At 40.0% G+C, this 21,615-nt stretch overlaps 1 protein-coding gene across 3 annotated transcripts in view; it reads right to left on the bottom strand.

The window, feature by feature from the left end:
- The window catches only part of rnf24 (ring finger protein 24), a 60,337-nt gene that overhangs the window by 12,354 nt on the left and 26,368 nt on the right, over positions 1 to 21,615 (bottom strand). For all 3 annotated transcript variants that reach the window (XM_061912121.1, XM_061912113.1, XM_061912124.1), the window contains exons 2-4: positions 20,869 to 21,018; positions 9,436 to 9,478; positions 6,699 to 6,740 (exon numbers count right to left, since the gene is read on the bottom strand). In XM_061912121.1, the coding sequence (XP_061768105.1) occupies positions 6,699 to 6,740; positions 9,436 to 9,478; positions 20,869 to 21,011 (228 nt within the window). In that variant the 5' untranslated portion in view covers positions 21,012 to 21,018. The remainder of the gene's footprint in view (positions 1 to 6,698; positions 6,741 to 9,435; positions 9,479 to 20,868; positions 21,019 to 21,615) is intronic.

Below are 21,615 nucleotides of genomic sequence, written 5' to 3' on the forward strand. Positions count from 1 at the left end.
GTTGTAGATTGGTCAGAAGTCACAGATGTTGAACCTGCTGGCTCGCAATCTTGGTTTGAAGGTCATTACAAAGTAGGGCTGGGCGATATGGCTGAAAACTGTATCATGATATAAGTGTTTTATATCAGTCGATATCGATGATTATTGATATTTTTGATCTAAGGAAGGGAAAGGAAATCTCAACACAACCATGGAAAAGACGTCACATTGAACACTTACCAAACACATTAAAATTAAGGGGCAAAAACAAGGAATACAGTGGGGCAAAAAAGTATTTAGTCAGCCACCGCTTGTGCAAGTTCTCCCACTTAAAATGATGACAGAGGTCTGTAATTTTCATCATAGGTACACTTCAACTGTGAGAGACAGAATGTGTGAAAAAATTCCAGGAATTCACATTGTAGGAATTTTAAAGAATTTATTTGTAAATTATGGTGGAAAATAAGTATTTGGTCAACCATGCAAAGCTCTCACTGATGGAAGGAGGTTTTGTCTCAAAATCTCACGATACATGGCCCCATTCATTCTTTCCTTAAAACGGATCAAACGTCCTGTCCCCTTAGCAGAAAAACAGCCCCAAAGCATGATGTTTCCACCACCATGCTTCACAGTAGGTGTGGTGTTCTTGGGATGCAACTCAGTATTCTTCTTCCTCCAAACACGACGAGTTGAGTTTATACCAAAATGGATACATGGATGATACAGCAAAGGATTGGGAGAATGTCATGTGGTCAGATTAAATCAAAATAGAGCTTTTTGGTATAAACTCAACTCAACCTGTTTGGAGGAAGAACAATACCGAGTTGCATCCCAAGAACACCACACCTACTGTGAAGCATGGGGATGTTAAAGAAAGAATGAATGGGGCCATGTATCGTGAGATTTTGAGCCAAAACCTCCTTCCATCAGTGAGAGCTTTCAATGGTTGACCAAATACTTATTTTCCACCAAAATTTACAAATAAATTCTTTAAAATTCCAACAATGTGAATTCCTGGATTTTTTTTTCTTATTCTGTCTCTCACAGTCGAAGTGTACCTATGATTAAAATTACAGACCTCTGTCATCATTTTAAGTGGGAGAACTTGCACAATCGGTGGCTGACTAAATATTTTTTTTGCCCCATTGTACGTAAGAAATGCTTAACAGATTTCAACTGCCAGACAACGAGATGGCACAACTAAAACTTGATAGCTGGTACTGTTACCTGATTGGCTGTTAGCGTGTCATTCCCACTGATTAGTGATTACTGTGATTAAAATCCCGTTTCTTCCGACAATTTTTTTATTGACACCAATTACATGTTTATCACGATACATATCAATATCATTTTATCGCCCAGTCCTTTTACAAGATTGATGGTTCATACACACCAAAGTCATGTCTTTATGGATGTTGCGCTGGGCACCATCATGATGGCACAGAAAAGGGTCTCTTAGAGACTGTTGATTAATTAAAATGAAAGGTATGTCTCAAATGTTTGTTCTCCATATAATGGTTGGTATATAGGAGGCATTAAATCTAATCTACAATGACTTCAACATTGTACAAATGTCCAGTCAAAATGTATATAACTACTCTTCTGTCTTCAGGGTTCTCCCCCAGCATGGGTGATGAAACTAGGTCGTCCACCACGAGGTTGCCTGTGTTTTTGTGCAAGTAAAATAAAGGTTGTAGTATCTTTTGCTGAGGTGACTCACATGAAAACAAAATACAAGTGATAACAAATAAGAAAAGCCTGAAGCTTGTTGTGACAGTTGCATACAAAGCTGATAAATTTATACAACAGCCTAATGCGGTTGAACAACATATCCTTAAAGGGCCAAGAGCTTTGGTTGTTTTGAATCCACCATTGTCAATAATAAAAGAGGCATTCCTCCTATCATACAAAGGAATCACCCTACTACCTGCTTAATCTGTCCTGCTATCTCTTTCACACTTTCGACACTGGAAGACACAGAAAACATTCTGGCAATGGTATGTTTAGATGAAAGAGCAAAACCTCAGTGGTCTGCAGATCTTGCTGGTTTCTCAGGGGCCGCAGTGGTACTCAGTTGTAATAAACCTTTCCACCACTTGCAATGACATTATCAGACAAACAAAAGAAGTCTGACAGTAAAGTCATGGAGAAGTTTCTACGATCCATCCATCCCTTTTCTAGCGCTTGTCACTCTCGGGGGTGGCTGATGCCTATTCCAGCTGCACTCGGGCGGAAGGCAATGTACACCCTGGACAAGTGGCCACTTCACCGCAGGGGCCACACACATAGAAAGACTAGCATTCCCACTCATATTCACAAACAAAAGCGCAAAAAATATGACTAAAGTGGTGAAGCTCAATTTTCATTTGCACTTTAATTTTTTTGACAGTCAAGTTCAAGGGGAACTGCACTTTTTTGGAATTTGAGAAACAAATGTCTTTTTTTTGTTAGGATTCTAAAGATGATTTAAAAAAAAAAAAACGCTTGCAAAATGCAGCTAATGGGAGTCATCATTGTAGCCTTCAAAGCCCTCTAAAACTACTTCAAAAGTGAAGTGAAGTGAATTTATATTTATATAGCGCTTTTCTCTAGTGGCTCAAAGCGCTTTTACATAGTGAAACCCAATATATAAGTTGTATTTAAACCAGTGTGGGTGGCACTGGGAGCAGGTAGGTAAAGTGTCTTGCCCAAGGACACAACGGCAGTGACTCGGATGGCGAAAGCGGGAATCGAACCTGGAACCTTCAAGTTGCTGACACGCCCACTGTACCAAGCTCGCTTGGTACAGTGGGGCTTCACGTTTGGGGCTTCATCAACGTTTTTTATACACACTGCAAGTATACACACACACACACACACACACACGTAAAGTACTAACAGACAGGTAATAAAAATATATAATTTGTATAATATTTACTGTATTTTGGTAATTTTAAGCATAACCGGAACTTTGACTCAGCGCTTTTATTTCCGTTCCCATAGGAACACACTTTCGACTTCCGGCAACAAATTTGTTCCCAAATAGGTGTGTGTTCTCATCATGGCAGAAAACAAAGCTAATATTTTTGGACAAACGAGGATTCACAAACTTATCTTTTTGAACCTGAATATACGGAAGATGAACTGCTGCTTATAGAAGCGAACACAGAGAGAGGCTAAAACGTTGGAGCAGATGGAAGCCGAAAGAGTAAGGTCGGCGTGACTTGACACAGTAAATGTGGAACTGGAGCCAAATTATGCAAACATAAAAAGCGTGCTTATCGAAAATCAACTAGAAAAAAAATGTCCCTGGCCAGGCTAGCTTACGCAGCTATTGTTGACACACTAAACCGGCAGATGCTTCTGCTTCGTCTCAAACTTGCTAAAAGTAAATTTCATCCATCCATCCATTTTTCTACCGCTTGTCCCTTTTGGGGTCGCTGGAGCCTATCTCAGCTGCATTCGGGCGGTAGGCGGAGTACACCTTGGACAAGTCGCCACCTCATCGCAGGGCCAACACAGAGAGACAGACAACATTCACACTCACATTCACATTCACACACTAGGGCCAATTTAGTGTTGCCAATCAACCTATCCCCAGGTGCATGTCTTTGGAGGTGGGAGGAAGCCGAAGTACCCGGAAGGAACCCACACAGTCACGGAGAGAACAGGCAAACTCCACACAGAATGATCTCGAGCCCGAGATTGAACTCAGGACGACTCCGGCCCTTCGTATTGTGAGGCAGATGCACTAACCCCTCTGCCACCGTAAAAGTAAATTGTAGAGTATAAATTGTGCATCTCTCACCTAGTAGTAGACAAATGTGGCCATGGACCAACAGGCCGGTCGACTTTGACATGGCAAAAAAGACACAAAAAGATCCTAGCTGCGGCAACTTTTTTAACCTTTTGTGGGGATTTTGATTGATTCTTCATCTAAATGGGATTATGTGAGCGTCTTGTCGGTCAGCATCCCAGCGAGAGTTGAAATAATAAAGTAAGTTTTAGTTTTATTATGGTTTAATACGACTTGTCCAGGGTGTTAATAAATGGTAAATTGGTTGTACTTGTATAGCGCTTTTCTACCTTCAAGATACTCAAGAGCACTTTGACACCATTTCCACATCCAACCATTAATACACACATTCCCACACTGTTGGCGGGAGCTGCCATGCAAAGCTCTAACCACGACCCATCAGGAGCAAGGGTGAAGTGTCTTGCTCAAGGACACAACGGACGTGATGATGTTGGTAGAAGGTGGGGATCGAAACAGGAATCCTCAGGTTGCTGGCACGGCCCCTCTCCCAACCGCGCCATGTCGTCCCCGCGTGTACCCCGCCTTTCCCCCGAATGCAGCTGAGATAGGCTCCAGCACCCCTGCGATCCCGAACGGGACAAGCGGTAGAAAATGGACGGATGGTTAATTTGTATGTTTAGCACCGAGCAATTCTGCTGATGCTTTAGTGCAGTGGTTCTTAACCTTGTTGGAGGTACCGAAACCCACCAGTTTCATATGCACATTCACCGAACCCTTCTATAGTGAAAAATAAAATGTGTTTTTTGTTCAAATTCAAAACAAAGTTATATGTTTTTGGTAACACTTTAGTTTGGGGAACATATTCTAAGTAACACAGACTTAATTTAGAGTTATTTGGTTAGGGTCAGGGTTAGAGAGATAGGGTTATAATAAAGACATGCAGAATAAGGCATTAAAAAGTACTTAATAATGACTAGATAAGAGTCAATATGTTACTAATTTACATGTTAATAAGCAACTAATTAATGGTGAATATGTTCCCCATACTAAAGTGTTGCCATGTTTTTTTTACTGGTGCACAAAATGAACCGTGCATGAACATCACCTTGTTCAAACAACAAAACCAACAAGGTGCATAACTTAACAACTAATTACATACCTGCAAATCAGTCAGCTGATGCCGTATCCGTAATACGCCGATAGGGAGAAATTTGTATTTACACGATGAGTCGGGTGTGTTTTGACCGAACCCCTGAGGCCGACTCTCCGAATGCCTAGGGTTCGATTGAACCCAAGTTAAGAACCACTGCTATAGTGTGTCAATAAAGCTGCATCCATTTAGTACTCCGCTTTTAAAAGTTATTGCTCACACTCTTTGTTTTCGGTCTCAAAAATGTTAAGTTGTGGATCATATTCTCCCCAAAAGTAATCGTTGTTTGCTCTCACAAAGTTTGCTTGATTAACATTGTTGTTAATGGGAAAGAGATCTGTAGTTCCTCCTGCTATGTTACGCGATCACGTGACGGGCTTGCTCTCTATCTTCTCTAAACGGCTTGGGAATCTCCGTGAGATAAATACTATTTAATCATATCTATTTACTCGCAAACTTTGGAAGTCTTTTGGTGTCATAATTCAGATATATATATCATAATAGTTTCAATGTAGAAGCAAATTGTTTTTCCCATTATACTGGTACTTTAAGTAATAATTGAATAAAAATCACAAATGCTAACATCACAAAGTTGTAATTTGTGCTCATTTTGGTGTGTGTCTGGTCAACATTAGGTTTTCATCTTTGATTTCTATATGAACTAGTGGAAAAAACACTGTAGTGATGCGCAACACAAAAGCCACATCCTCAGGGCAAAGCTTTTTTTTTTTATAAGTTATTTCTTAAAATACATACATATTAGGGCTGTGAATCTTTGGGTGTCCCACGATTCGATTCAATATCAATTCTTGGGGTCACAATTCGATAATATATCGATTTTTTGAATTCGATTCGATTCTCGATTCAAAAACGATATTTTTCCGATTCAAAACGATTCTGTATTCATTCAATACATAGGATTTCAGCAGGATCTACCCCAGTCTGCTGACATGCAAGCAGAGTAGTAGATTTAAAAAAAAAAAAAAAAAAGCTTTTATAATTGTAAAGGACAATGTTTTATCAACTGATTGCAATAATGTAAATTTGTTTTAACTATCAAACGAACCAAAAATATGACTTATTTTATCTTTGTGAAAATATTGGACACAGTGTGTTGTCAAGCTTATGAGATGCGATGCAAGTGCAAGCCACTGTGACACTATTGTTCTTTTTTATTATTTTCATAAATGTCTAATGATAATGTCAGTGAGAGATTTTTAATCACTGCTATGCTGAAATTATAACCAATATTGATACTGTTGTTGATAATATGCATTTTTGTTTCATTACTTTTGTTTTGTTCTGTGTCATGTTTATCTCCTCTCAATTGCTCTGTTTATTGCAGTTCTGAGTGTTGCTGGGTCAGGTTTGGTTTTGGAATTGAATTGCATTGTTATGGTATTGCTGTGTAGTGGTTTGTTGGATTGATTAAAAAAAAATAATAATAAATAATAATAATAATTAAAATAAAATTAAAAAAAATAGACTTTTTAAAAAATGAGAATCGATTCTGAATCGCACAACGTAAACGATTCGATTCGTATATGAATCAATTTTTTCCCACACCCCTAATACATATGAAGGTGGATCCCATTTTCTACTCGACCCTCCTACTAACCAGTACATTTGTAAGAGAAACAAACAAAAACAATACACTAAGCTTATACTGTAGCTCATTTAAATCTTAGTGATCAGTGCATGGTGAACTTGTCAGGTTACATTACAGGACGCCCTGCCCCCTGGATAGCTGCTTGAGAGTACCCATTGTTGCAGAGAAGCTCGTTGATAATATGAAAGTGTCAAGTGAGGGAGCAGAAGAAGAAAAGTGCTTACCTCATGCAAATTTAACTCTTTGACCTTTTCCTTCTGAATGACCTGAAAGACATACAATATGAATAAACATTTTAATGTCTGTCAAGAAACTTCATAAACGCTCAATATGCAGTTTATGAGCAATATAAATTATGTCATGAAACCAATATTTAATCTCAGCCCGGTTTGTTTGTTTGTGAATGTTTTAAGATACAAGTGCTCTTTTGGCTAATTAAGTTATTTAATTTAGTTTAAAAAAATCTGAGTTATGAGCCTCCCCACAGCTAGTTGGCGTCGCAATTGTTGTAAGGTCTACCTCAAAACATCTGGTCTTACTCGCTATCATTCTAGCTAGAGATCGAAATACCTTAGTTTTTTAACCATTGGTAAGGAGAAAGTGGGAGTGAACCATAGTGTTTAGAAGAAGGAGCTGAATTTTTTTTAAATCCTTTAAAACATGACTGAACGTGTAGCTGACTCTGTGAGGTAGTTCAAGAATAGCTCTGCCAGTCTTAAGCAGGGAGTCTTAACGCCGGCTAAATATGTTAAAATAATATCTAACCGGTGGACATTTATCTATGAAAATATGGAGAAGTTGCTGGCAAATGCTGTACATTATTAATACTTCTCAAAACTACTGTAGTTTTTTGTAGTCCACACGATTGTATTGTTTTTTATTACAATTTAACTTGCCTAAAGGTGTGTTTTTCTTTTTAAAAGGCATATTACATCTTAAAATTGTGGAGATTACCGTATTTCCTTGAATTGCCGCAGGGCATATAGTATGCGCCTGCTTTGAATTACTGCCGGGTCAAACTCGCTTCCCAAAATAATTAGCGCATCCTTAGTATTACCGCCTGGTCAAACTCGTGACGTCACAAGTGACACTTCCCCTGTCATCATTTTCAACATGGAGGAGGCTGATTTCAATACCGGTAATTTGAAATCGCATAAAGGGAAGAAGATTAAGAGCTATTCAGTAGGATTTAGGGTCCAAACTTACTTCACACTCAAATTTTTACTGCATACCTTTGGTAAGTGCCAGAGTGAGAAGAGGTTTTAAAATAATTAGCGCATGCGTACTTTTACCGCATGCCTTTGGTAAGCGCAGTAGTGAGAAGAGGTTTTAAATTAATTATTGCCCCGGCGGCAATTCAAGGTAATACAGTAAATAGATTTCACTTCATTCTAATGGGCAACGTTGTTTTGAGATACATGTGTTTTAAGTTACGAGCTCACGTCATAGAACCATGTAAGCTCGCAAGTTGAGTTGCTACTGTTATTTTTTTTTTTTTTGCCATTTGAGTCATACATTTTGCCACCACTGTCCCAGAATACAAATAGAAATCACTCAATCAATCAATCAATGTTTACTTATATAGCCCTAAATCACTAGTGTCTCAAAGGGCTGCACAAACCACAACACAAACCACTACGACATCCTCGGTAGGCCCACATAAGGGCAAGGAAAACTCACACCCAGTGGGACGTCGGTGATAATGATGACTATGAGAACCTTGGAGAGGACGAAAGCAATGGATGTCGAGCGGGTCTAACATTATTATTATTATTATTATTATTATGTAGAAAGCTGGAACGCAAATGGCGCACGACCAAACTTGAGGTGCACCATCAAGCATGGAGTGATAGTTTAATAACTTATAAACGCATGCTTACCTTAGCTAAAGCTAAATATTACTCAAATCTCATCCACCGTAATAAAAACGATCCAAAATTTTTGTTTAGTACGGTAGCATCGCTAACCCAACAAGGGACCCCTTCCAGTAGCTCCACCCACTCAGCAGATGACTTTATGCAATTCTTTAATAAGAAAATTGAAGTCATTAGAAAGGAGATTAAAGACAATGCGTCCCAGCTAAGACTGGGTTCTATTAACACAGATACGATTGTATATACGGCGGATACTCCCCTCTAAAATAGTTTCTCTCGTTTTGAGGAAATAACATTAGAGGAATTGTTACAACGTGTAAATGGAATAAAACAAACAACATGTTTACTTGACCCACTTCCTGGGAAACTTATCAAGGAGCTCTTTGTATTATTAGATCCATCAGTGCTAAATATTATAATCTTATCATTTTCCTCTGGCACTGTTCCCCTAGCATTCAAAAAAACGGTTATTCATCCTCTCCTAAAAAGACCTAACCTCGATCCTGACCTCATGTTAGGATCGAGGTTAGGTCTTTTAATTTCTGAGCTCTAGTTTCTTCTGTAAACCACGGGGTACGCTTTTTTGGAGCCTTTTTTAACTCTAGAAATGTTCCACCGTTTCTATTTTTTGTTGAAAAAATGCAGAAACTGCAACTTTAACTCAGTCTCATCTGTTTAATCTTAAAATTGCTTTGAAAAAAAACACATCTTAAAATTGTTCCACAGTTTTAATTTTTTTGTTACAAACGCAGAAACTGCAAATTTACCTCAAATATGCCTTCATGAATGTGACACTTAAAATAATTGCAGGGAACGGAACCTAATTGTCTGTTGCACATCGCACGTCAACGCAGAATTTCTATACTCAATATGTTTTTATGTTACCTCCAGTTGTTTAAAGTAAGTGCAATTTGTATATTTCTTAATACTTGTTTTTTGCATTGGTACCGGGACAAAAATCCTAAAGACTCCTTGAAACCTTGAATTAACAGTTGGTGTAGTTCTGTGCTCTACTGAACGCTAATCTAGTTTTGTATAGCGAATACATCTGCTGTGTGCACTGTTTTCAAAGGACTAGAGTGCTTACTTGTTTGTATGCATAGAGCTCTTTGTGTGCCTGGTGTCGTAACCTGGGAAGACGTAAAGACAAAGCATCTTCTCGATTAGTAAGTGACCGCCACATTCTCCACATCATTACAAAAGCATTTAGACATCCTGGGGAAAAGAACAGAAAAGTAGACTTGAATGCCCTTTCGCTGTCAAATACTTGCCTCGTGGCACTCAATGTGTTGTTGTGACACCGGAAGATGATGAAATATAAAGGCAATCAGTAACATCACATTGGTGCTACATTTTGCCCAAGCTCTCACAATCATGAGAGGTTAAGAAGTGCAGACACTTTAGGTTGTTTGTGTTGCCTTTGTACTGCATGACTGCATTTGTGATCATGAGACTCAGCCATGAATTAGTATAACTGGATTAAAGAATCACAGATTAAGTAAACTATAACTTTTTGCAACGGTAAAAGTTCAAGTAGCATTCTTTAATAAACAAACAGAATTGATCATTTCAGTAGGAAAAAAAAACACCAACTCAGTTACTGAAGTTCCTTTAGTCAAATTTAAGAAAAAAACAATAGCTGAATTCACAATTAACCCACAGTTTTGCTTGGGACTCGTGATGTGGTGCTTCGTAAACATAGTCAAATGGAATCAGTTGATCGAGGAGAGAACAGGTCATCTAGGCTATGAGAGTGACAACAAACATGGAGGACAAGGGGAAGAACGGGCGGAAGAGATAGGAGAAATTCATAGGTTTGTAAGATTTACCTCCATTACAAGTAACCTTAACCTCTCGCAGCAGAGTGAGAGGGATCTGTAAAACAAGCAGCACAGTCTAGGACAGAAACTGACATTTAAAAAAAAAAACGGTCAGCAGGTAAAGATGCAGAGACTCCCAATGGTAAGGGTCATTGTCAAGTGTGCGAGGGTGAGAGAGTTGCTTTTCTCCAGATGCACATTTTTAGCAAAGTTTCAACACTGACAAATAATTTGATAGTTTGAGGGGCTGATACTAAAAAAATCTAAAATGTCTGTGTTCACACACCAAGCAGAAAAGTTCAGTTTGGTTGCATAAAGATTCATAAAGAGGCACCGAAAGAGCACGGCTCGACAGCAAGGTAGGCAAATCCACAATAAATGTGACATGAATACAAATCCTTGCCTGTCAACAATGTGTGTCATTATTTCTTATCTTAGTCATATTAGTCAATAGTTTAACAGTATTGTACTGCTATGATGTCCCACTATTCAGGTAGTTTACACAACTGTCACTAACCCTGCATACACACTACGCCCAGAGTCGAAAATGTGAGCTAAAAACTTACTGCTTGGTAAATTACTAGTTTCATATTTCAACTTGTTATCAACCATTTTATGTTAATGTGAGGTGTAGACTTAGCGAAGTGCATGTATTGTAAAACAACGCACATTGGTGCTGAAGTAGAGCGGAAATAATTTGCAGGATCCGTTGTAAATGCACTGACTTTTTACTACCACCGGGGGCAGTGTAGTGTTCATTGGCAAACACGCTTTCACTTGTGTGACAATTCTGGGGGAAGAAGAGCAATATTTGTTATTTTGTAACAATTGTCCAATACATATCTTTCCAAAAGGGCAATCCCACTTATTGAATGAAAAAAAATGTGGCCACAGTAAATATCATAAACCATTCTGTCAGTAAACAAAAATTAATATAGGTAAAACTGTATAGGGATGGGCACCGTTCACATTTGAACAAATACAGTGATAACTCCTGGTACCTGGGTATCTTTACCGGTACTCAACAGTCCCAATTTCCGGTGGATTTGTGTGCAGTATTAAATATTGTTTTTGATGATAAAATCTCATGTTTTTCTTGTAATATTTAACAATGAGCTAATTATGAAAACAGCTATCCAGTTCTTATATCTTGTTTTACTATCAACATATCATTTGCAAGTATGACATCCATCCATCCATCCATTTTCTACCGCTTATTCCCTTTTGGGGTTGCGGGGGGCGCTGGCGCCTATCTCAGCTACAATCGGGCGGAAGGCGGGGTACACCCTGGACAAGTCGCCACCTCATCGCAGGGCCAGTATGACATCCATTCATCCATTTTCTACCGTTTATCCCTTTCAGGGTAACAGGAGCCTGTCTCAGGTACAATCGGGCGGAAGGCGGCGTACGCCCTGGACAAGTCGCCACCTCATCGCAGGGGGCAAGTACGACATTAAGTTGCAATTATAGTTGTAAGACATTAAATGGGAGTAGTGTACAGCTTGTGGTGGGTTTTGTTTTTGTTGTGCCCTAAAAAGTGTTAATACTGTAAGTATTGTACTTATTACACACAAACTGTTTGATTGTGACATGTATTTAGCTGTAGCTTCCATTAACACATTTGGATGTGTTAAATTTGCCATGTTAAGTCGCAAATATTAATTTGTAACATGTCTATAGCAAAACTAATGTCTATTAGCATCAAGCTACCACATTTTCAGAAAAGTAGAGCCTTATTTTACTAAGTTTGGAGCGTTGTTTTGAGTAAATTTCTTTACTGGCATTAAAAATTGCACAATTACCTAGCCGTAGTTTTGCCGAGTCTGCTCTCAGTGCTACTGGAGTGATCACCAAGTGCCGAAATGCAAAGAGCCTCGTCTGAGTCATATGGACCGTAATTTTGCACCGTTGAAATTTACGTGAGGACAAAAAAAAAAAAATCACCCGATTCGGTACCCATCCCTAACTGTATAGAACCATTCTTTAGTGCATCTGTACAGGGCCAGTAACTTTGGGAGACTGCATCTTTAGAAGCCTTTTAAACGGAGCAAACATGCTCTGCAATTTACTAGTGGTAACTTAGACTTAAGATATTTTGTATTAAATCATGGTACTGCATCAAAGTTGTGTTTTTGGCAAAATTAGAACAGGATGACTAAACCTACTTACCGTCTGTGCTGCAAAATACTGTCGTGCTTTCTGTGATTGTTTCAGGGTTAGTAAAATCCTGCCTTGGTGTGTAAAAGATGCTTTGACTGGATGAACTTAAGTCATATACAAACCCCGTTTCCATATGAGTTGGGAAATTGTGTTAGCTGTAAATATAAACGGAATACAATGATTTGCAAATCCTTTTCAACCCATATTCAGTTAAATATGTTATAAAGACAACATATTTGATGTTCAAACTGATAAACATTTTTTTTTTTGCAAATAATCATTAACGTTAGAATTTGATGCCAGCAACACGTGACAAAGAAGTTGGGAAAGGTGGCAATAAATATTGATAGAGTTGAGAAATACTCATCAAAACACTTATTTGGAACATCCAAAAGGTGAGCAGGCTAATTGGGAACAGGTGGGTGCCATGATTGGGTATAAAAGCAGCTTCCATGAAATGCTAAGTAAATCAAAAACAAGGATGGGGCGAGGGTCACCACTTTGTAAGCAAATTGTCAAACACTTTTAGAACAACATTTCTCAACGAGCTATTGCAAGGAATTTAGAGATTTTACCATCTACGGTCCGTAAAATCATCAAAAGATTCAGAGAATCTGGAGAAATCACTTCACGTAAGCGATGATATTACGGACCTTTGATCCCTCAGGCGGTACTGCATTAAGAACCGATATCAGTGTGTAAAGGATATCACCACATGGGCTCAGGAACACTTCATAAAACCACTGTCAGTATCTACAGTCGGTCGCTACATCTGTAAGTGCAATTTAAAACTCTACTATGCAAAGCAAAACCTATTTATCAACAACACCAAGGAACGTCGCTGGCTTCGCTGGGCCCGAGCTCATCTAAGATGGACTGATGCAAAGTGGAAAAGTGTTCTGTGGTCTGACGAGTCCACATTTCAAATTATATTTGGAAACTCTGGACGTGGTATCCTCCGGAACAAAGAGGAAAAGAACCATACGGATTGCTATAGGCGCAAAGTTCAAAAGCCAGCATCTGTGATGGTATGGGGGTGTATTAGTGCCCAAGGCATGGATAACTTACACATCTGTGAAGGCACTATTAATGCTGAAAGGTCCATACAGGTTTTGGAGCAACATATGTTGTCATCCAAGCAACGTTATCATGGACGCCCCTGCTTATTTCACCAAGACAAGTGTTACAACAGCGTGGCTTCGTGAAAAAAGAGTGCAGGTACTTTCCTGGCCCGCCTGCAGTCCAGACCTGTCTCCCATCGAAAATGTGTGGCGCATTATGAAGTGTAAAATACTACAGCGGAGACCCCGGGCTGTTGAACGACTAAGGCGCAACATAAAACAAGAATGGGAAAAAAATCCACTTTCAAAGCTTCAACAATTAGTTTCCTCAGTTCCCAAATGTTTATTGAGTGTTGTTAAAAGAAAAGGTGATGTAACACAGTGGTGCACATGTCCTTTCCCAACTACTTTGGCATGCGTTGCAGCCATGAAATTCTAAGTTGTTTATTATTTGCAAGAAAAAATAAAGTTTATGAGTTTGAACATCAAATATCTTGTCTTTGTAGTGCATTCAACTGAATATGGGTTGAAAAGGATTTGTAAATCATTGTATTCCGTTTATATTTACATCTAACACAATATCCCAACTCATATGGAAACGGGGTTTGTAAACACACAAATTAAATGTAAGCATATGTCAAGTAGTTGCTTACAGTGCTGCCACTGTGAGTAACCACTTTCTCAGTAAAAAAAAAGTAGCTATAATCAACCCTAAAAGTTGCTGGACAATGTCATCGCTTCATTTGCATAATTATTTCAATGGATGCTGTGGACAACAGGATTAGTCTGAGAAACTAGACAGGACAGTTAAAAAAAATTCCCACGTGTCAAATTATGGGCGCTGGCGGGCCATAGTATTGGGACACCTGGTTTAATAGTGATTTTAGTTTTTGTAACAGCCAAAGGAGCAGCATAGTAATAGTATAAACACAAATTTCTGAATGAATTAGTCATCTTTGTTAGCACATGCCTACAAATATCTAAATGTTTAAAGAAGATTGCTAAATAGCCAGTTAATAGGTTTATGCTTCATAATTTGACAAATGATGACTAGTCAACTATCAAAATAGTCGTCAGTTGCAGCCCTACTTAGCACATAAGCGTGGGGGTGTGTCTCCTCTCTGAAGCTGGGACTGTTGTGCTCGGCTGCGGTCAACCTGATTTGTTTCTAGTTGCTTTTCAGGAAATAAAGTCGCTAAAAAAAAAAGAGTTGGAAAGAAAGTGGCCAAATTGGCAACACTATCTGCTTACAGTATGCCCTCGTTTCCCTACACTGTACTTGCGCAAAACTACTTTCCTCCATTCAGGGCGGTCAAAACATTACCATGAGCAACGGTGAAAATTACGCCACGGTAAATATACATTTATTTGAGGGGAGATTGACTGCGGCAAGGAAATCGACCACTACAGCAATATGGAGACTGTGGAGCATAATGCCACATGGTGTGTTTATTTTATGTTGAAGAGGTTCATTTAGCCTACTGACGTGTATTTATAAATGGTTGATTTATACAGTATAGGCTAGTAATGTAAAGTGTTGTACCTGACAAGTTTCGGCTACCCCTCTTCTGCAGCCTTCATCAGAGATGACACCTCTGATGAAGGCTGCAGAAGCAAGGAGGCTGAAACTTGTCAGGTACAACACCTTACCTTACTAGCCTATATAAATCAACCGGTTATAAAAAAAAAATTGTGTGTTTATAGTTGTCATTACTAGTGACATTGGCAAATCTGCTCAACCAATAAGCAGTGGGAAAAAAAATACAGTATTAGTTTAGTAAAGTGCAGTGGCAAGAGCACAGAGCTCCTGCCAACAGCAGCCACTACAGCAGCGCCATCTTGGAGAAAAATGGCTGACCATATGATTGAGTGCGTTTAAGTACTTAAGAACTTCCGGTTCCGGGTCAACGTGAATGACTGCTCGCTGACTGCTCTTGTTGCAAAAAAGCTAAGTATCGTTCTATCTGTGTGATTTTAACTGTTTTGCAGCTTTATTTACAACTTATCGAACATATTTAATAGTTCAATTTAACTTGCAAATCACCCGATCTCTGTCTCACCACTCCGCCCTCAGCTAGCTAGCTGCTAAGCTAACGAGGCTAGCGGAGAAAGGCAGCGCCGGTCTGAAGGAAGCTTCTCCCCCGCCACCGTGACCACCACTTCCCGAAGACAGCTGGCACTCCACTCGGCGACGGAAAGTTTCTGTGAGTATGGCTTCCTGCGCTTCGTGCACTTTACTCATGGATAGGTTGGCTTTGCTAGAGAGCCGTGTCCGCCAGTTAGAGCAGTGTAATTTCGTAACTTTAGATGTTGCGGACACATCTGCTAGCGTTAGCTGTAGCGAGCTAACTAGCCCAGCTTGTAGCAGCCCTAATCGGCCTACAAGCTACGGTGTACCGGTTGAGACGCATAATAGATTTAGCCCTTTAGCTAGTCCTACACCCCAGTCTACCGGGCACCACACTTTAGTTATAGGGGACTCCATCACCCGAAACATAAAGCTTAGCAAACCAGCCACAATTAAGTGTATTCCCGGGGGCAGAGCACCTGACATTGAAGCTAATCTTAGGGAGCTAACTCGCAACAGGTCTAGTAAACACGTACGGCAGGCTAACCGCACCACTAGTTATGCGAATATAGTAATACACGTTGGCTCCAATGACGTTAGGATGAGACAATCAGAGATTACAAAGAGAAACATAGCCAGGGCTTGTAATCTCGCCAGAAAGATGTCCAGGCATCGAGTAATTGTCTCTGGCCCCCTGCCTGGGAGAGGCAATGATGAGAGATATAGCAGATTAGTCTCTCTTAACAGGTGGCTGGATAGCTTCTGCAGACAACAGGGATTTACGTTTATTGATAATTGGCCCTCTTTCTGGGGCAAACCTGGCTTGCTGAGGAGAGACGGCCTTCACCCTAACCAGGAAGGCGCTATCCTCTTGTCTCGGAACATAGACTTCGCATTGAGCCACATTTGACTAACTGCACTAGAGCAAGCCCGGTCACAGGCAATTACAGAGCCTGCTAGCCTGGGTATGGAGTCAGTTAAGTTAGAACTAGCCAGCGCCAGGCTGGATGATCCCTGTACACATAGCAATTTTCGTAGAATAATACACAACTCACAAAATGTTTTTTCTACTGTATCTATGACTTCGTCAGAGTTAGACATGCGTTCTACTGAGGTGGCAAATTATGATGCGTTCAGTTTATCGCAGCGCCAAGTAGACAATCTGAAAATTCCCGTCATATCAATTCCTAGATATGGTCGTAATTATTTTAAGTACACTGCGCATAATAAACGCAACATTATTAATATTGCTACTACGGATAATTTTATCAACAACTCCTTAAAACAGCCCACTACCTATAATATGGGCTTTCTAAACATCAGATCTTTGTCTCCCAAAACGTTATTAGTCAATGAGGTCATTAGAGACAACAACCTTAACATCATCGGTCTTAGCGAAACCTGGCTTAAACCAGACGACTTTTTTGCGATAAATGAGGCATCCCCTCCTAACTATACGAATGCGCATATTGCCCGTCACCTCAAAAGGGGAGGGGGTGTCGCACTAATATACAACGAAAACTTTAACTTTAGTCCTAACTTAAATAATAAATATAAATCGTTTGAGGTGCTTTCTATGAAGTCTGCCACACCTCTGCCTCTGTGCCTGGCCGTTATCTACCGCCCCCCAGGGCCCTATTCGGACTTTATTAGTGAATTCTCAGAGTTTGTTGCTGATCTAGTGACGCACGCCGATAATATAATTATAATGGGGGACTTTAATATCCATATGAATACCCCATTGGACCCACCGTGCGTGGCGCTCCAGACTATAATTGATAGCTGTGGTCTTACACAAATAATAAATGAACCGACGCATCGCAGCGGTAATACGATAGACCTAGTGCTTGTCAGAGGTATCACCGTCTCCAAAGTTATGATACTCCCGTATACTAAAGTAATGTCCGATCATTACCTTATAAAATTCGAAGTTCAGACTCATGTTCGGCAAGCTAATAATAATAATAACTGCTATAGCAGCCGCAACATTAATGCTGCCACAACGACGACTCTTGCGGACCTACTGCCCTCGGTAATGGCACCGTTCCCAAAGTATGTGGGGTCTATTGATAACCTCACTAACAACTTTAACAACGCACTGCGCGAAACCATTGATAGTATAGCACCGCTGAAGTTAAAAAAGGCTCCAAAAAGGCGTACGCCATGGTTTACTGAAGAAACTAGAGCTCAGAAATTATTATGTAGAAAGCTGGAACGCAAATGGCGCACGACTAAACTTGAGGTGCACCATCAAGCATGGAGTGATAGTTTAATAACTTATAAACGCATGCTTACCTTAGCTAAAACTAATTATTACTCAAATCTCATCCGCATTAATAAAAACGATCCAAAATTTTTGTTTAGTACAGTAGCATCGCTAACCCAACAAGGGACTCCTTCCAGTAGCTCCACCCATTCGGCAGATGACTTTATGAAGTTCTTTAATAAGAAAATTGAACTTATTAGAAAGGAGATTAAAGACAATGCGTCCCAGCTACAACGGGGTTATAGTAACACAGATACGATTGTATATACGGCGGATACTGCAAATATCCAAAATAGTTTCTCTCGTTTTGATGAAATAACATTAGAAGGATTGTTACAACGTGTAAATGGAATAAAACAAACAACATGTTTACTTGACCCACTTCCTGGGAAACTTATCAAGGAGCTTTTTGTATTATTAGGTCCATCAGTGCTAAATATTATAAACTTATCACTTTCCTCGGGCACTGTTCCCGTTGCATTCAAAAAAGCGGTTATTCATCCTCTCCTTAAAAGACCTAACCTCGATCCAGACCTCATGGTAAACTACCGACCGGTGTCTCACCTTCCCTTTATTTCGAAAATCCTCGAAAAAATTGTTGCAGAGCAGCTAAATGAGCACTTAGCGTTTAACAATCTATGTGAAACCTTTCAATCCGGTTTCAGGGCAAATCACTCGACTGAGACAGCCCTCGCAAAACTGACTAATGATCTATTGCTAACGATGGACTCTGATGCGTCATCTATGTTGCTGCTCCTCGATCTTAGCGCTGCTTTCGATACCGTCGATCATAATATTTTATTAGAGCGTATCAAAATACGAATTGGTATTTCAGACTCAGCCCTGTCATGGTTTAACTCTTATCTTACTGATAGGATGCAGTGCGTCTCCTATAACAGTGTGACCTCGGACTATGTTAAGGTAACGTGTGGAGTTCCCCAGGGTTCGGTCCTTGGCCCTGTACTCTTCAGCATCTACATGCTGCCGCTAGGTGACGTCATACGCAAATACGGTATTAGCTTTCACTGTTATGCTGATGACACCCAACTTTACATGCCCCTAAAGCTGACCAACACGCCGGACTGTAGTCAGTTGGAAGCGTGTCTTAATGAAATTAAACAATGGATGTCCGCTAACTTTTTGCAACTTAATGCCAAAAAAACGGAAATGCTGATTATCGGTCCTGCTAGACACCGACCTCTATTTAATAATACAACTTTAACATTTGACAACCAAATAATAAAACAAGGTGACTCTGTAAAAAATCTGGGTATTATCTTCGACCCAACTCTCTCCTTTGAGTCACACATTAAAAGCGTTACTAAAACGGCCTTCTTTCATCTCCGTAATATCGCTAAAATTCGCTCCATTTTGTCCACTAAAGACGCCGAGATCATTATCCATGCGTTTGTTACGTCTCGTCTCGATTACTGTAACGTATTATTTTCGGGTCTCCCAATGTCTAGCATTAAAAGATTACAGTTGGTACAAAATGCGGCTGCTAGACTTTTGACAAGAACAAGAAAGTTTGATCATATTACGCCTGTACTGGCTCACCTGCACTGGCTTCCTGTGCACTTAAGATGTGACTTTAAGGTTTTACTACTTACGTATAAAATACTACACGGTCTAGCTCCAGCCTATCTTGCCGATTGTATTGTACCGTATGTCCCGGCAAGAAATCTGCGTTCAAAAGACTCCGGCTTATTAGTGATTCCTAGAGCTCAAAAAAAGTCTGCGGGCTATAGAGCGTTTTCCGTTCGGGCTCCAGTACTCTGGAATGCCCTCCCGGTAACAGTTCGAGATGCTACCTCAGTAGAAGCATTTAAGTCTCATCTTAAAACTCATCTGTATACTCTAGCCTTTAAATAGACCTCCTTTTTAGACCAGTTGATCTGCCGCTTCTTTTCTTTCTCCTATGTCCCCCCCTCCCTTGTGGAGGGGGTCCGGTCCGATGACCATGGATGAAGTACTGGCTGTCCAGAGTCGAGACCCAGGATGGACCGCTCGTCGGGACCCAGGATGGACCGCTCGCCTGTATCGGTTGGGGACATCTCTACGCTGCTGATCCGCTCGAGATGGTTTCCTGTGGACGGGACTCTCGCGGCTGTGTTGGAGCCACTATGGATTGAACTTTCGCAGTATCATGTTGGACCCGCTCGACATCCATTGCTTTCGGTCCCCTAGAGGGGGGGGGTTGCCCACATCTGAGGTCCTCTCCAAGGTTTCTCATAGTCAGCATTGTCGCTGGCGTCCCACTGAATGTGAATTCTCCCTGCCCACTGGGTGTGAGTTTTCCTTGCCCTTTTGTGGGTTCTTCCGAGGATGTTGTAGTCGTAATGATTTGTGCAGTCCTTTGAGACATTTGTGATTTGGGGCTATATAAATAAACATTGATTGATTGATTGATTGACAATGGGCATGAGTGAGAATAAATTCCTTCTTTGACGCAAAGTGCCATGATTATCATGATGGTAGCAATCATTTTGTATATTAACATGATTTGACTTTAAATTCTGGTTATCTTATCATTCAAACGCACTTCTCCAAACTGTGCTGTTGAAATCATTTGCACCCTTGTGATTGGACTTCAAGCAGAATAAATACAAACATTTTGAACGATGATTGCATGTCTCGTCTTTTGCAATAGCTTTCTGAAATGAAGGTTTTCATTACGAGCAGGTGGGCTGCATGCTTTTCAAAACTAGACAATAATAACAGTAAAATAACGAGTTTGTATAGGTAAGTCAGTATGATTTCTATTCAACTGTTAAGGCCAACAAAACCTAGATCACAATGAATCGCTCCAAGAAAAACTATTATTGTAATGTTAAATGTTGCAATATTTGTGCAGGTGGCTGACCTTGCGGTCGCTAATGTTATCTCCTTTGCAATATTTGCTCACCTACTGTACAAAGACCTTTAGTGAGTATTTCTACAAACCATTGCGCCTGGTGTAACTAGACCCCAGAGTATGCTGGTACAGGCTAAATCTATTACATAAGACATATATTTATAAATATCATTTGGGGGAAAAGCTCAATTATGATGGAAGAAAGCCCAATATGAGAGTTTTAGTAGCCAAAGAATGAGGCATATTGCTGAGACAAATCATTATGTAGCTAAATGGCGTCATGGTGCTTACCTTATTAGGTAGCAGCAGAAGAGGAGGCTTAGGATGAAGACAAAGATAGCCGTCCCAAACACAACAATGTAGATATTAAGGGGCAGGTTCTGAAACCCTATATTTGGCATCCTGATACTGTAGTGAGGGAAATCAGGGCTCATGGATAGTCTGGAACGACAGAAGGAGAGAGAATTGACATGAATGAGGCACAGGACGATACAAAGACTGGCCCAAAAGTACATCAACAAGTCAAAGTAAAAAGCAGAAGTGACAGGTCAGTCATGTTAGTTTATTTTCAGCTTGTGGGTTTCCTTTTGAAAATACTGTAACACCGAAATGAGTGCATTATGCAAGTATCACTTTTACAATACTGTATTGTGAAACTGAAATTATCTTTTATCTACTAACGGGCAAGGAGATTAGATTGGCCAAGCACAGAGAAAAAAGTCAAATTAGTAACATTAGCTTTTTTTCCCCAAATAGGGTGAAATCAATATGGCATGGTTTAGTTCAGTGTTTGTTAACCATACAGCAAGTGCCCATTGTTGGGCCGCGAGTGCCGCCTACAGGGCTGCCAAAAATATATATTTCTCAGCTGTGGTTCGTGTGGGCTCAAGTGGTATGCCGTTGTAATACACAGTCTGGAGCTTAAGTCATACAGCATTTTCTTAAGCGCAAAAAAATATGACTAAAGTGATGAAACTATATTTTCATTTGCACTTAAATTTAATTGACATTATAGTAAAGAAACATATTCACTATTAG

The sequence above is a fragment of the Nerophis ophidion genome, linkage group LG01 (assembly GCF_033978795.1).
Source record: "Nerophis ophidion isolate RoL-2023_Sa linkage group LG01, RoL_Noph_v1.0, whole genome shotgun sequence".
Lineage (NCBI taxonomy): Eukaryota > Metazoa > Chordata > Actinopteri > Syngnathiformes > Syngnathidae > Nerophis > Nerophis ophidion.